Source organism: Chionomys nivalis, chromosome 21, assembly GCF_950005125.1.
Source record: "Chionomys nivalis chromosome 21, mChiNiv1.1, whole genome shotgun sequence".
NCBI lineage: Eukaryota > Metazoa > Chordata > Mammalia > Rodentia > Cricetidae > Chionomys > Chionomys nivalis.
In genome coordinates, this window is record NC_080106.1 from 12,311,263 (window position 1) to 12,324,020 (window position 12,758).

Genomic DNA, 12,758 nt, shown 5'->3' on the forward strand with positions numbered 1-12,758 from the left:
CAGAAAGTCCTGCTTAAGAGAGTCATTCTCTCCTAACACACAACACCATAAACACACACACACAGAGACACAGACACACAAACATTCTACACACAATCTTTATCTTTCGTGGCTACTTTTATAACTTAGATTTCTAAAAATGGAGTAGCTGAGGCTTATGAGATGGCTCAGCAGGTAAAAGTGCTTGCTGCCGAGTCTGACAACCCGAGTTCAGTCCCTGGAACCCACACCGTGGAAAGGAAAAATGGACTCCTTCAAGTGGTTGTTGTCCTCCACATGCATCCATGACATGTGTGCTCATGAACATGTGTGGGCATGCACACAAACACACACAACACGCGCATGTATGTATACACACATGTATGCATGCACACGCATGCACATGCCCCCAAAACCAAAATAAAATGGGATAGCTGGCAGTTGGGCACAGTGGCTCAGCCCTGCAACCCTAGCACTCAGGAGGCAGAGGCAGGAAGATCATCTGTTTGAGGCTAGATCAGGCTGTGCAGTCAGACGGGGTCTCAGCAAAACCGAACCACCACCCCCAAAGCCTAACTAAACCACAAAGTCCATGCTGTGTCAGGCTCGGGGGTGCTGTGCCTAAGTGTCTGCTGTCTCTCTCAGGACATTGCTGGGCTCAGTGGAATGACTGTGTGGAGAGGCAACTGTTCCACACAGACCAAAGGCGGCTGGTGCTCCCTACCTCCTGTCTGCCTCCGCTCAACTCTGCTGTCACCCTGCACTTGGCTATCCTAAGGGGCCAGGAACTAGAGAGAGAGACAGAACAGTGTCTCTATGTATTTTCTTCCCTGGACCTCCGGCCTCAAATCAGGTGAGGCATGTGGGCATGTTCTTCATCGGGGATGGGGCTTGCAGGGCGGGTCTCATCTGGGCTCCCATAGGGACGGCAACCTGGGGGTCAGCAATAAATAGCATGAAGGGATAGCAGAGGTTGATGACAATGTCCTCATCCAGGGGACAGAGAGGGCCTCCTAGGAGGTGGAGCTCCACAGAGACTTGAGGGAGGAGTGTGGGCAGGGGGAGAAAGAGAGAGGCAGGGTCTGGCAGGTCATGCCAGATTTAGGTCTTTGACCAGGGAATCTCTAGGGTTTCTATTGCTGTGACGAAACACCATGACCAAAGAACAAGTAGAGGAGGAAAAGGGTTTCCTTGGCTTATACTTCCACAGCCCTGCTCATCACTTAAAGAAGTCAAGACAGGAACTCAAGCAGGACAGGATCTCGGACGCAGGAGATCATGGAGGAATCCTGCTTACTGGCTTGCTTCCCGTGACTTGCTCAACCTGCTTTCTTATAGAATCTAGGAGCACTGGCCCAAAGATGGCCCCACCCATAGTGGGCTGGCCTCTCCCTCGTGGATCCCTAATTAAGAAAATGCCCTGCAACCCCAGATCTGATGGAGACAGTTTCTCAAATAGTGTCCCTTCCACTCAGAGAACTCTGGTTTGTGTGTCAGGTTGACATAAGACCAGACAGCACACTGCCCAACATCTCTCCGAGAAGCAGGGACATGGCTATAACTTGCTTTAAAACATTCTTCTAGGCCGGGTGGTGGTGGCACACGCCTTTAATCCTAGCACTCGGGAGACAGAGGCAGGTGGATTGCTACAAGAGCTAGTTCCTGGACAGGATCCAAAACTACAGAGAAACCCTGTCTTGAAAAACCAATAAATAAATAAGCAAAACATTCTGCCATCAGGATAGGAGGGACCTCAGAGAGATGGTTTAGCGTTTTATAGGAGTCAAGGCAGGAGCTTGAGGCAGCTGGAGCTGTTTGCCAGGTCCCTGCCGGAAGCAGGTGGCTCACTGTAGTCAGAGAATGATTACAGAAGGATAAGCATCCTCCTTCAGGTGTGAATGAACAGCACTGAAGGAATGGCCCAGGTGACCATGCGAGACTGTAATAGGGTGGGGCAAGCCTTCACTCCCGGGACTGCAGAGGTCAGGGGGGCAGTGACTAGAAACCCCTCTGGATGACAGCAGGTGGAGAGGGACAGAAGCTATGACCTTGGTCAGACAGGACACCAGTTCTACCGCTTTAGCCCTTTGGTAAGCAGTGAAAAACAGCCTCCTGCTCTCCTCAGACCTTCTGGGACCACACCAAAGCTTCCCACTGGCAGGACCCAAGCAGAAGCCTGAGGGTGGAAGCTGAGGTATTGGCTCTGCAGAGAGATCTGGAGAACGGTCTGGAAGGGGCTGTAGCCCACCTGCATGCTTGTACTTGACAGACATTGACAAGAGAAGGAGGAGGTTTGGAGGAGGACCTGGAGATGCATTAGACAGGCAGCGGATGTCAAAGTGACCTCTCGAGCTCCAGAGAGGGGCAGGACACCATCTGGAAGGCTCAGGGAGCTGTAGAGACGACAGCTTATTTGATAAAGGGTTGCACAGGCGTGAGGACCCAAGTTCACATCCCTAGCACTCAAGTGAAAAGCCAGGCCATAGCACCATGGCTCTGTTAAATCCAGGACAGGGTAAGCAGAGACAGGGGGGTCCCTAGGCTTGTTGGCCAGCAGGTCCAGCCAAATAAGTGACCCTTAGGTCCAGTAAGTGACCTTGTCTCAAACAATAAGGTGAAGAGAGAAGAGAGCAATATCAATCTCTGACCTCCATGTGCACGTGCATAGAAGTACACACACACATATATATACACATACATATACACATACATACATACACACATATACACACACACATACATATACACATACATAACACATATACACAGAGAGAGAGGGAGGAAGGGAGGGAGGGAGAGGGAAAGGGAGAAAGAGAAACACAGCAGAAGGCCCCAGGATTTGGACCCAGACACACGCAGTGACGTCAGTTGGGACCAATCATGCATGTCCTCCGAGCCTGGCATGCTCACAGTGCTCTAGGGATTCCGACATGTCGCTTTCAGGGCGGCTCTCATTATTCACCATACGTGTGCCACCTGCCACTTTTATCAACACTAAAGAGAATCTCAGAAGTTATCTGCCTTCATTCACTTCCTTTGCAGCTGAGGAAACCAAGACTTATAGGTCCAGTGACTCACACAAGGCGAGCCTTCCTAAGTGACAGGGTCGGGACTGGAAGCCAGAGTTCTGTCCCTGCCTCCCCTCCACATCGCTGCAAGTGGAGCAGCCTGGGAACCTGGCCGTGCCCTGACTCTCTTCACCTGCCCGCTGACCAATGCTTTGTCCTGGTTAGGTTAGGACATTGGCAGCTCTTACTTCATCTTTCATGTCCCAAGCTCTCCACAGACCCGAGAACTGGGCCAAGACTAAGCAAATGGTCATGAACGGGAGCTTTCTTTCTTTATTCTCTGTCCCTTCCAGCTGTGAAAAGAACTGCCGGCCAGTGAAAGCCGACCAAGACGTTCTGCTCACGGTCACTGTGGGCCATGAAAGCCCAGCGGCCACGTTCAGCTGGTACTTAGATGACACCTCATCAGAGACGGTGAGCTGTCACAACCACTCAGTAGAAACTGAGTCCTCCACGAGGACCAGACTTAACATTGCATGTCAGGTCCTGAGCCAGGGTGCACCAACCCCACTTGGAACCAGTGCAGGGAGGTCAGGACGATTAGGGGACATGCTTCCGAGGGACCTGAGGGATTCTAACAGGTGAATGGATCCAAAGGAGCCAAGTCTGTGGGGAGGCAGACAGTGTTGCCCTCAGCCAAAGCCACCTGCCAGGATGCATGCATCCCCCAGCTGCTACGCAGGACCCTGATGGCCTACAGCTGATGAACAGGAAAGCCAAACAACGTGGCACCCACGCCCCAAAGACCTGCAGCACACCTCACATGGCTGAGGTCCCTCAGGGCCACACTGGGAAGGATGCTTCTTAAAACTGCTTGCTCTCACTCCCTTCTCTGCTCTGTTTACTTGTCGATGCCCTGGGGAATTCACCCTCCATATGTGACTTGCCCTTACATCCCTCCTCAGGCTCCTCCCTCCACTAGTGACCTGTACACACTCCTCCTAAGGCTCCTTTTCTGGGAATCTGACCTCAGACAAGAGACAAAGCTGGAGACTGACTATTTTCTGACCCCCAGAGTATCCGCCGGGCCTGTCATTCATTCCTCAGAGAGAAGTCTGTCAGGCCTGGGGATGGAAGCCATGGGACTGAGGATGTCCAGGTTCCTACCCCACAGACTCTAAGGCCCTCAGTGCTGTTCTCTTGCAGGCTGAGCCTCTCCCTGATGCCTGCAGACTCAGAGGATTTTGGCCGCGCTCACTGACCCTCCTTCTCGGTAACTCCTCCACACTGCTACTGAACAGCAGCCTCCTACAGACCTGGGGACCTGTTGTTCGGATCCGGGTCACAGGTGAGAAGTGGCCACCCTACCTCTTGTCCCAGAAGCAAGATGGACTTGAAAAGGCTAAAATAAGGAGCTTCAGGCTAGCATGGACGAGGGTGTGGGCTTTCTACTTAGGAGACTTCTTATTGCCTCGGTTTCCTCACATGTAAAGCTGGGGTGATGATAGAAATACTTGCCCTGGGATTGTTAGTACACAAGATGGCTGACGGAATACCAGTGAGGCAAGCTGGCCAGCCTATGTCAACCTGTGTTTCCTACCAGAAGAAGCCAGAGTTACGCAATGACAATGAGCCCAGTGCTCCAATAGAGAGTCACAAAACAAAGATGGCTACACCTTTTCTTTTTAAAATTCTTTTGATGGCTACGGTTATGCTTTCTAAGAAGACGTCTTTTCCCTCAGTTTCCTGCTAGGACTGCAGGCAAGTACCACCTGTGCTGCCTGTGGATTCTGTGTTTTCTAACATAGCCCACAGAGCACCCACAGCCAGACAAACCGAGGCTCGACCTCAGGCCATCTCAACGGAATTAGGCCAGGGTGTTAGTGGTAACCAATAAAGATTCTCCTTTGCAGCTGGCATTGGTGGCGCACGCCTTTAATCCCAGCACTCGAGAGGCAGAGGCAGGTGGATCTTTGTGAGTTTGAGGCCACCCTGATCTACAAGAGCTAGTTCCAGGACAGGCTCCAAAGCTTCAGAGAAACCCTGTCTCAAAAAACAAAACAAAAAAAGATTCCCCTTTCCTCGGCTCTATCGGCCTTGTGTTCTTCTTGAACCAAGTAAAATGGCACATTGCTGCAGGACAGATGGGGGCTCATAGTTGAGGGTGTGGGAATAGAAAGAGACGGCTTCAGGGTAAGCTGCTCACAAAGTCACTATGAGGAAGTCATTATTGGTTTCACCTTACAGATGACAGAGGTCAAGTCCAAGGCCACTTGGACAGTAAATAACAGAACCAGAATTCCAGCTCCATATCTGCCTGAGTCTCTCTCTCTCTCTCTCTCTCTCTCTCTCTCTCTCTCTCTCTCTCTCTGTCCATTTTCTCAAAGTGAGCCTCAAAGACTTGCACTGGGGACAATTGTTAAATAGGGGTATTTTGGGGCCTACCCCAGAATCTCAAGAGGGTTCAGGGCTGCAGAGGTCCAACAATCTTTGCTTAACAAGCTCCCCAGATCATCCTGAAGAGGGGCTAAGTTTCTGGACACATAGTCCCCTAAGCACATGAATCTTCCCTTCCCAGCACTGACCAGCCATGCCTATGGGGAGGATTCCTACGTGATTAGCATGCTACCTATACCGGAGGTGCCCGCCTGTGCCATCGTCCCAGAGGAGGGTACTGTCCTGACGAGCTTTGCTGTCTTCTGCACTGCCGCCACAGCCCCGGGGCCCCTGGAGTACTGCTTCTGTCTGCAGTCAGGTAACAGCCAGAGGTGCTGCTCTCCATCAGCCCCCAGGATCATCTTCTTCAAGAGAGGGGACTATCCCCGTCTGGGAGCTGCAATAGAATCTATTCTAGAATGGAGGGAGACTGGCAGGATGAGGGATTCCGAAGCCTTGGTCATCCCCAAAGCCATGGCCCAGTCATCACACCAGAAGGACAGCATCCAACAAGCCCAGAGGACACACTGACTTTGTCCCAGTATAAGGTAGAAGAGAGGGTTAGATGAATGAAGAGACCCAACAGGTATGGACACACCTGGTCATAGTCTTACACACACACATGAGAACGAATGAGTGAGCAAGAGAGGGAGGCACCGCAGAGGGGGGCACTGCACCCCTTTAAAAGTCAGGAGCTAGAGCTAGCTGGAAAGACAGAAAACGATCTGGTTCATAGAACCTTCAACACTTTCATTGACCCCAATTTGTAAGTGGTAGGAGAGAATGACGGTGTCCCAGGACAAGCAAATCTCAAAGCACTTTTTTTTAACGTAGGTTCTCAGAGGGTGACCATCAAAGACCCTACGTACACTGCATGACACCCCACACAGTCAGCCATGTCAGTCGCGGCAACCACACCCAGACGAGCAGTGAACACGAAGAGAAGGGTGGCTCGGGGCAGCTCCCTCCTTTACTGTTCCATTTTGGTGGCTGCTGGTTCTCCCTGTGGCCCTGGGTATCTGGGGATCATCACAGGAGCTCGGTGTGGGCCTTCGTCCAAGAGAAACTTTCTTCCAAACTGAGGCATCAGGAGTGGTGCTGGCACACTCCACAATATCCTGCCCCAGACACCATATGACATAAACAGTGTACCTTAACTAGGGAGAGGTGGGTGGAAGCCCTTCTAGGGAGCATCGTCTTCATTGGATGCCCCGTCAAAGAATGCGCAAACACTGAGCTGTTAAGAAGGTAATGACTGGGTCTGAGCGTGGAAAGAAAAAGGAAACCCAAGCAAGGCAAGTAGTCCCCTTTGTACCCAAAGGGAGAGGCCAGATCTCCCCTTTTATCTCATCCCCCCCATCTCATACAGGAGAGCAAGAAGGCAAGGAAATGTGATTGGACAGCGCTGACTGTTTACTTGCAAGTCAATAGCTTCACGATTGTCTGCACACCGCATGCACAATGACTGGAGACTTCCGTGATGTGCGGGTCTCCTTTAAGAAACAAAAGATAGTCATCCATTCACTTAGGTTTACAGCATACGGACGCCAAATGCCACGTTGTTCTGGCTGCTAGGCTTGTAGCATTGGACACAACAGAGAAAATCCTTAACTTCATGATCATTAACATCTAGTGGCAGAGACAGCTGGCAAACCATGCCGTGTACCAAGGGGGTGTGGTTTGAGACACAGCAACTGGGAAGCTCTCTGTAGGTGCCATGGGGCAGGTCGGCGGCAGAGTGATTGGTCTGGGGGGCTTACACGTGGGAAGCGCCAGAATCCACCCCCACACTGTAAAACCAAACCCTGAACCAACACTGACATCAAGGGAGGTGACTCGCGTCTACAATCCCACCCAGCACTTCAGAGGCTGGTGCAGAAGGATTGCTGTGAGTTCAAGACCGGCCTGGGCTCCATGGTGAGTTCTAGGCCAGCCTGGACTGCAGAGTGAGACAGTGTCTCAGAAAAGCAAAGAACAACAAAACCCTCCAGGCAAATAACAATAAACAAGCAAGGGGCTGGCTTGACGGCTCATTGGGTACAGGTGCTTGCTGCTCTGGACTGGGACTTGAGTTTAATCTTCACACTCACATAAAGGTGGTAAGAGAGGACCAATGCCATGAAGTTATTCTCTGCCCCCATGTGTGCTGTGGCATGTGGGTATAAACACACACATCTCTCTCACATCACTCACATACGGGCATATCACACACATCACATACACACTTATGAAGATTAAAGCAAGCAGAACACACCCACCTAACTCACGTGGCTGATTCCAAAGGGTGTGGAGTTTTAGGGGCTGAGTTTCTCTTCTCCCCTGCTGCTCTTCCTTTCTCTCCCCCTATTCCCCACCTTCTTTTTGTTCGTGTTGTAATATGGTTTTACCATATTGTAAAAACAAAAACACCAAAACCAAAACAAACCCGCCTGGGACTGGAGTGTTGGCTCAGTTGTTAAGAGAACTCTTCCAGAAGACCCAGGTTCTATTCCCAGCACCTACATGGTGGCTCACGACCATCTATAGCTCCAATTCGAAAGGATTCATCACCCTCCACTGGCCCCTTTAGGGATCAGGCAGGCGTGTAGTACACCGATATGCACGTGAGCAGAACAACTATACATATAAAATAAAAACACATTTTGGGCTGGAGAGATGACTCAGGGTTAAGAGAACTGGCTGCTCTTCCAGAGGCCCTGAGTTCAATTCCCAGAAACCACATGGTTGCTAACAACCATCTATAGTGGGAGTCAACGCCTGCCTCTGGCGAGCAGAGGAACATGCAGACAGAACACTCATTTAAATAAATAAATCTTTAAAAATAATCTTAAAAAATGTTTTAACCACCACAAAAAAAAACACCCACTTGTAAATGGAGAAGGTCCTTCCATTTTTCATACACTTTAGGGAAATGATTCTACAGGTACAGAAACCAGTGGATCCCCAGAATGGCTGCCATGCTGCCAATAAACTGAGGCTTCTCTGGCCCTGTGACCAGGAGCGGGCTCTGCCCTCCTAATTGCTTCACTTCCACTCTGCCAGGTTCCTGCCTCCACTGTGGCCCTGAACCAGCACTCCATGATGTGTTCCTACCACTTGGGAAAGAAAAGGATGGCTTTGTCCTGACAGTGGTCATCTCTGTCACCAATCAGGCAGGGGACAGACAGCAGACCCAAGTGGCAGCTAAGGTGGGTGGTAGTGATGCCTGGTGTTTCTTTCCTGGGAAATGCCTCCACCCAGCTGAACCTCAGGAACTACGAGGCATGTGGAGGCGGCCGAGGGCACGGGTGATGAATCGCCTATACACTCATTCCTTCCGCAAGAATCGCCTATACACTCATTCCTTCCGCAAATATTTACAGAGTACCCATCTGTCGTGCGCCAAGTCCTGAGGATACAGCCACGGACACATGCCTTTGTATATCTTGTGACTTAGTAGCCAGAGTATGGGAAAGTCCTGGGAGCAGGGGCGAGTTGAAGCAGAAGGGCGGAGATCACAGGACTGAACTCTGGGCCGAGCCTGGAGACGTCTCAAGAGAAGTTCATGGCTGGGAGGCAGGTGCAGGTGGGGGATGCAGGTGGGGGATGCAGGTGGGGAATGGGTAGGATGAAGAGGGCAGCTGGAGCTGGAGTGTGGGTTTGCCCCAAAGATGTGGTGTTGGAAACCATCAGCTGCCTGGTACAAACAGGTCAGGTCGAGGTGCCCTCCAGTCTCAGGAAGTGCTCGAGAGCCTTTACCTAGGCCTCCTCTGCTCCCAGACCCATGACTTTAGGATCCAGTTTCTTGAACAAAGACCAGTGAGTCTGCTTCTGGTTTCCTTGTCAGGTGGGCCATGGGGACACAGGTAGTGACTGTGTGACATTCCAGGCTACTGTGGCAGAGAGAATCTCCTCAGTTCTGCAAGATGAGCACGGCGGTGACCAGTTTCTACACTTTGTCAAGGCTGTGTCTTCTGAACTTAACCAGGAGGACCAGAGCCCAGGCTCTGGGCAACTTAGAACGGATACCAAACGGAAGGTGCGTGAAACAGGTCCTAAATCTACACGTGACTTCTTGGGGTGGGGGTGGGGCTCATGAATCAGAGAAGCCTTGAGTGTCTCCCAGTGGTCACTGTCACTTCCTGCTTTAATTCTTCCAACGAGTGGCATAAAGTGAAGAAAGTATCTTCTTTATTGGTCCACCCACTTTCTCTGCCCAACACCGTGGAGTCACAGCCTTCTGGAAGCTGAAGGGGATTTGAGAGCCTCACTCCAGCTCCCTCATACTAAAGATGACTGGAGAAAAGTGTTGGGCATGCCTTGGGAAGGCTGAGAACTTTCTGGAGGCTGTAGGGGAGAATCTGCTCCTTAGTGTTTCCAGCTTCTAGAGATCATCGTCAGTCCTAGGCTCCTAACCTAACCCCCTTTTTCATGCGTGTGTGTGTGTGTGTGTGTGTGTTTACATAGGCTCTAGGCAATGGAGCTTAGTCTTCATTCTTTTGTTTGTTTGTTTGTTTGTTTTTGAGACAGGGTTTCTCTGTAGCTTTGGAACTTGTCCTGGAACTTGCTCTGTAGACCAGGCTGACCTCAAACTCATAAAGATCCACCTGCCTCTGCCTCCCAAGTGCTGGGATTAAAGGCATGCGCTGCCACCACCCAGCTAGGTCTTCATTCTTGCATACTAAATATGTAAGTCGTCAAGCTACCAACATCCCCTTACTACCTTTTTGAAACCCTCCCCTCTCCACACATCCTCTCCCCACCTAGGCACACATCACCGGTCTTCCTCGGTGTTCCCCCCTCTGTCTTATGGAGACCCTTGCAATTATACCAGTCCCACCTCTAACTGCCAAAGGATCTCCCCACGTGTAGGTGCTGAGCTGAACCAAATCTTCAGAATGATTTTGTCAAAGCACCTTTTCTTTTCTTTTTTTTTTTTTCTGAGAGGCAACATGGTCACAGGTTTCAAACATCTGGATGTGGGTATCTTTTGGCCATTATCCTGTCTGCCCTACCTCCAAGTCTACAGAGCCCAGATGAGCTCAGTCATTTCTGGGACCCCAAATTCTGCAAGGCCTTCATGGAGCCTTTGAAATTATCATTCCCTTCCTGGCCTTTCTCCCTCTGTGCCAAGGTCAGAGAGCTTGTGCTGAGATCGCTGTCCGGGCTTGCCACTGACCCGGAGAACATGCAGAGGGTGCAGGGTTTGGCTGAGGTGCTGAGAGAGGTGACCCGCCGTAGCGAGGAGCTCACCCTGGTGGCTCAGGTGAGAATTTCCAGTGGCCGGGCTAGGCCAAGGCACACGTTCCTCCATGCTCTGGGCCCCCCCAGTACACTCCGTACTCTCTGATGGCCCGTCCCAGGCAGGGGCTCACACTGTTTTTCCTTCTTTGGGTGAGGCCAGCGGGAGGCCAGTCAGGTCCTGCAGCAAGCAGCTGAAGCTCTGTTGACAGCCAGTGCCAAGGTTCATCCTGAGGATCAGAGACGCCAAGAAGCCATCAGGGCCATGTTTCAAGCTGTGGGGACCGTACTGGAAGCTTCCCTCAGCCAGGGATCTGAAGAGCCTACGGAGGCCAACAGCAGCCAGGTAGGTGCCCTGGACCAGAGGCAGCCCTCACCCACACTGCGTGCCTAGCTTGTGCTTGGGTTGCGAGTGGATCTTTCTCGACAGTCGACAGATGCTGGATGGGTGCGTAGGTTACAGTGCTTCCTGGGAGCTGGGATGAAGGTTCTGGAACGCAGAGTGTGGGCAAGCACACAGAACAGGGCTACTGCACTCAGTGAACCCCGCCTGTCACTTGGGAGCCAAGTCATCCAAGTCCCCTAAACCTGCTTCCCTCGTCTGTAGCTGGAGCCACTCTCTGTCTCGCCCCCATCCGCTGTCCATTGCGCGGCTTATCTGAACCATTTTTTGCAAGTTTGGGCAGTGTTCTGGCTCTTGCATCCAAGCAGACAGAATGTCTTTGGGAGTCAGCCTCCTAGGGCAAGAAAGGGGGATAGGAGTGGCTTCCATAGTCACTGGTGGGCCTTGGGAGTACTGGCTCTCGGGAATGCATCATGGTGGAGCCACAAAGCCTAATTTGATAACAGCTGCTCCACAGCCCTTCATCCCATGGGCCACCTTCTCTATTCATAAAGAACCTAAGGACAGCCACATGCAAAGACGCAAGGTCATCCTCTCACATGTGGCCATGTGTTTAGATACTAAACACACTCCCGTGCTCATCCTTACACACTCATACATCCACACCCTTCACAATCACATATGCACAGCCATACAGGCACATGGCCATACACTCGTGCACATACCTGGAAGCCCCCGAACATACTTCGTCCCATCAAGCACATACATACAGGCATGGATGTACATTCTCATATGGCAATGCAGCGGCACATAGACTCTTATGGGCAGTGTCAACCAGACAGTAACTTGTCCATGCACACTCCTACATACTTATACACACGCCCTCAGATCAACTCCCAAATTCAGTCATATACACTCTCGTTTTCACACACTAGTGCTCACACCGACTTACAAGTACACACTCAAACACATACATACATGTAGTCACATCTCAAATACAGTCATGGATACCATGGATACACACAAACACAAATACACAGGCAGGCAGACAGACAGACACACACACAGACACACACACACTATTAGGTCCTCTGCTAGGTCCTTGCCCTAGCTTTGTTTGTCATCACAAGAATGTGTCTAAAATTTTTTAAACATCTGTTTATTTGAGGGGCACACATGCCGCAGCATGCATGTGGAGGTCAGGGGACAACCCATGAGAACAGAGTCTCTCCGTCTACCACGTGGGGCCCTGGGATGGAACTCAGGCCATCGGGTTTAGTTTGCGAGAACCTTACCCATTGAACCAACTAACTGGTACCGAATGTGTCTTCTCTAGGGGTTTGGAAGGGGCAGGGAGCTGAGCTTGCCTGTGGCTCTTACCTCTCCTGGAGCTATATGTGGGCCATGTGTACACACCTGCAGGACAAGGCCACACAGCACAGTGACTCTTCATATGGACCCTGGAGCCAAATTTCCCGAGAGCCTTCTTTCACCTCACCAGTATTTGACTTCCCACATCACCTCTTCTCTGTGTTCTCTCCTCTGCCCTTCTGCCCAGGGGAAGGGAAGCCCCTGCCTCACGGGGCTGCTGTGAGGGCAGAGGAGCCCTTGGGAGTCAGACAAATGCTTTGGACTTCTTGTGGGTGCCTGCTTTGTCCATGACTGGCAGGGCTTTTTTATCTACTATTTCCCTGTCTTTTCCCAGTCCCTGCTAAGAGTCCCACAGCAACCCGGCGACAGCAGTCAAAGGGGCCTGTGGTGACGTCCACAGC

At 51.3% G+C, this 12,758-nt stretch overlaps 1 protein-coding gene and 1 long non-coding RNA gene across 2 annotated transcripts in view; one reads left to right on the forward strand and one right to left on the reverse strand.

Annotated features, from left to right (window-relative positions):
- LOC130863779 (polycystic kidney disease protein 1-like 2) overlaps positions 1–12,758 on the forward strand; it is a 76,445-nt gene that overhangs the window by 21,256 nt on the left and 42,431 nt on the right. Inside the window, exons 11-18 of the mRNA XM_057754062.1 lie at positions 625–832; positions 3,341–3,461; positions 4,194–4,335; positions 5,566–5,742; positions 8,466–8,611; positions 9,250–9,441; positions 10,537–10,668; positions 10,807–10,989. Of these exons, the coding sequence (XP_057610045.1) occupies positions 625–832; positions 3,341–3,461; positions 4,194–4,335; positions 5,566–5,742; positions 8,466–8,611; positions 9,250–9,441; positions 10,537–10,668; positions 10,807–10,989 (1,301 nt within the window). The remainder of the gene's footprint in view (positions 1–624; positions 833–3,340; positions 3,462–4,193; positions 4,336–5,565; positions 5,743–8,465; positions 8,612–9,249; positions 9,442–10,536; positions 10,669–10,806; positions 10,990–12,758) is intronic.
- Positions 1–12,758, reverse strand: part of LOC130863781 (uncharacterized) — a 78,110-nt gene that overhangs the window by 4,277 nt on the left and 61,075 nt on the right. The window lies entirely within an intron of this gene.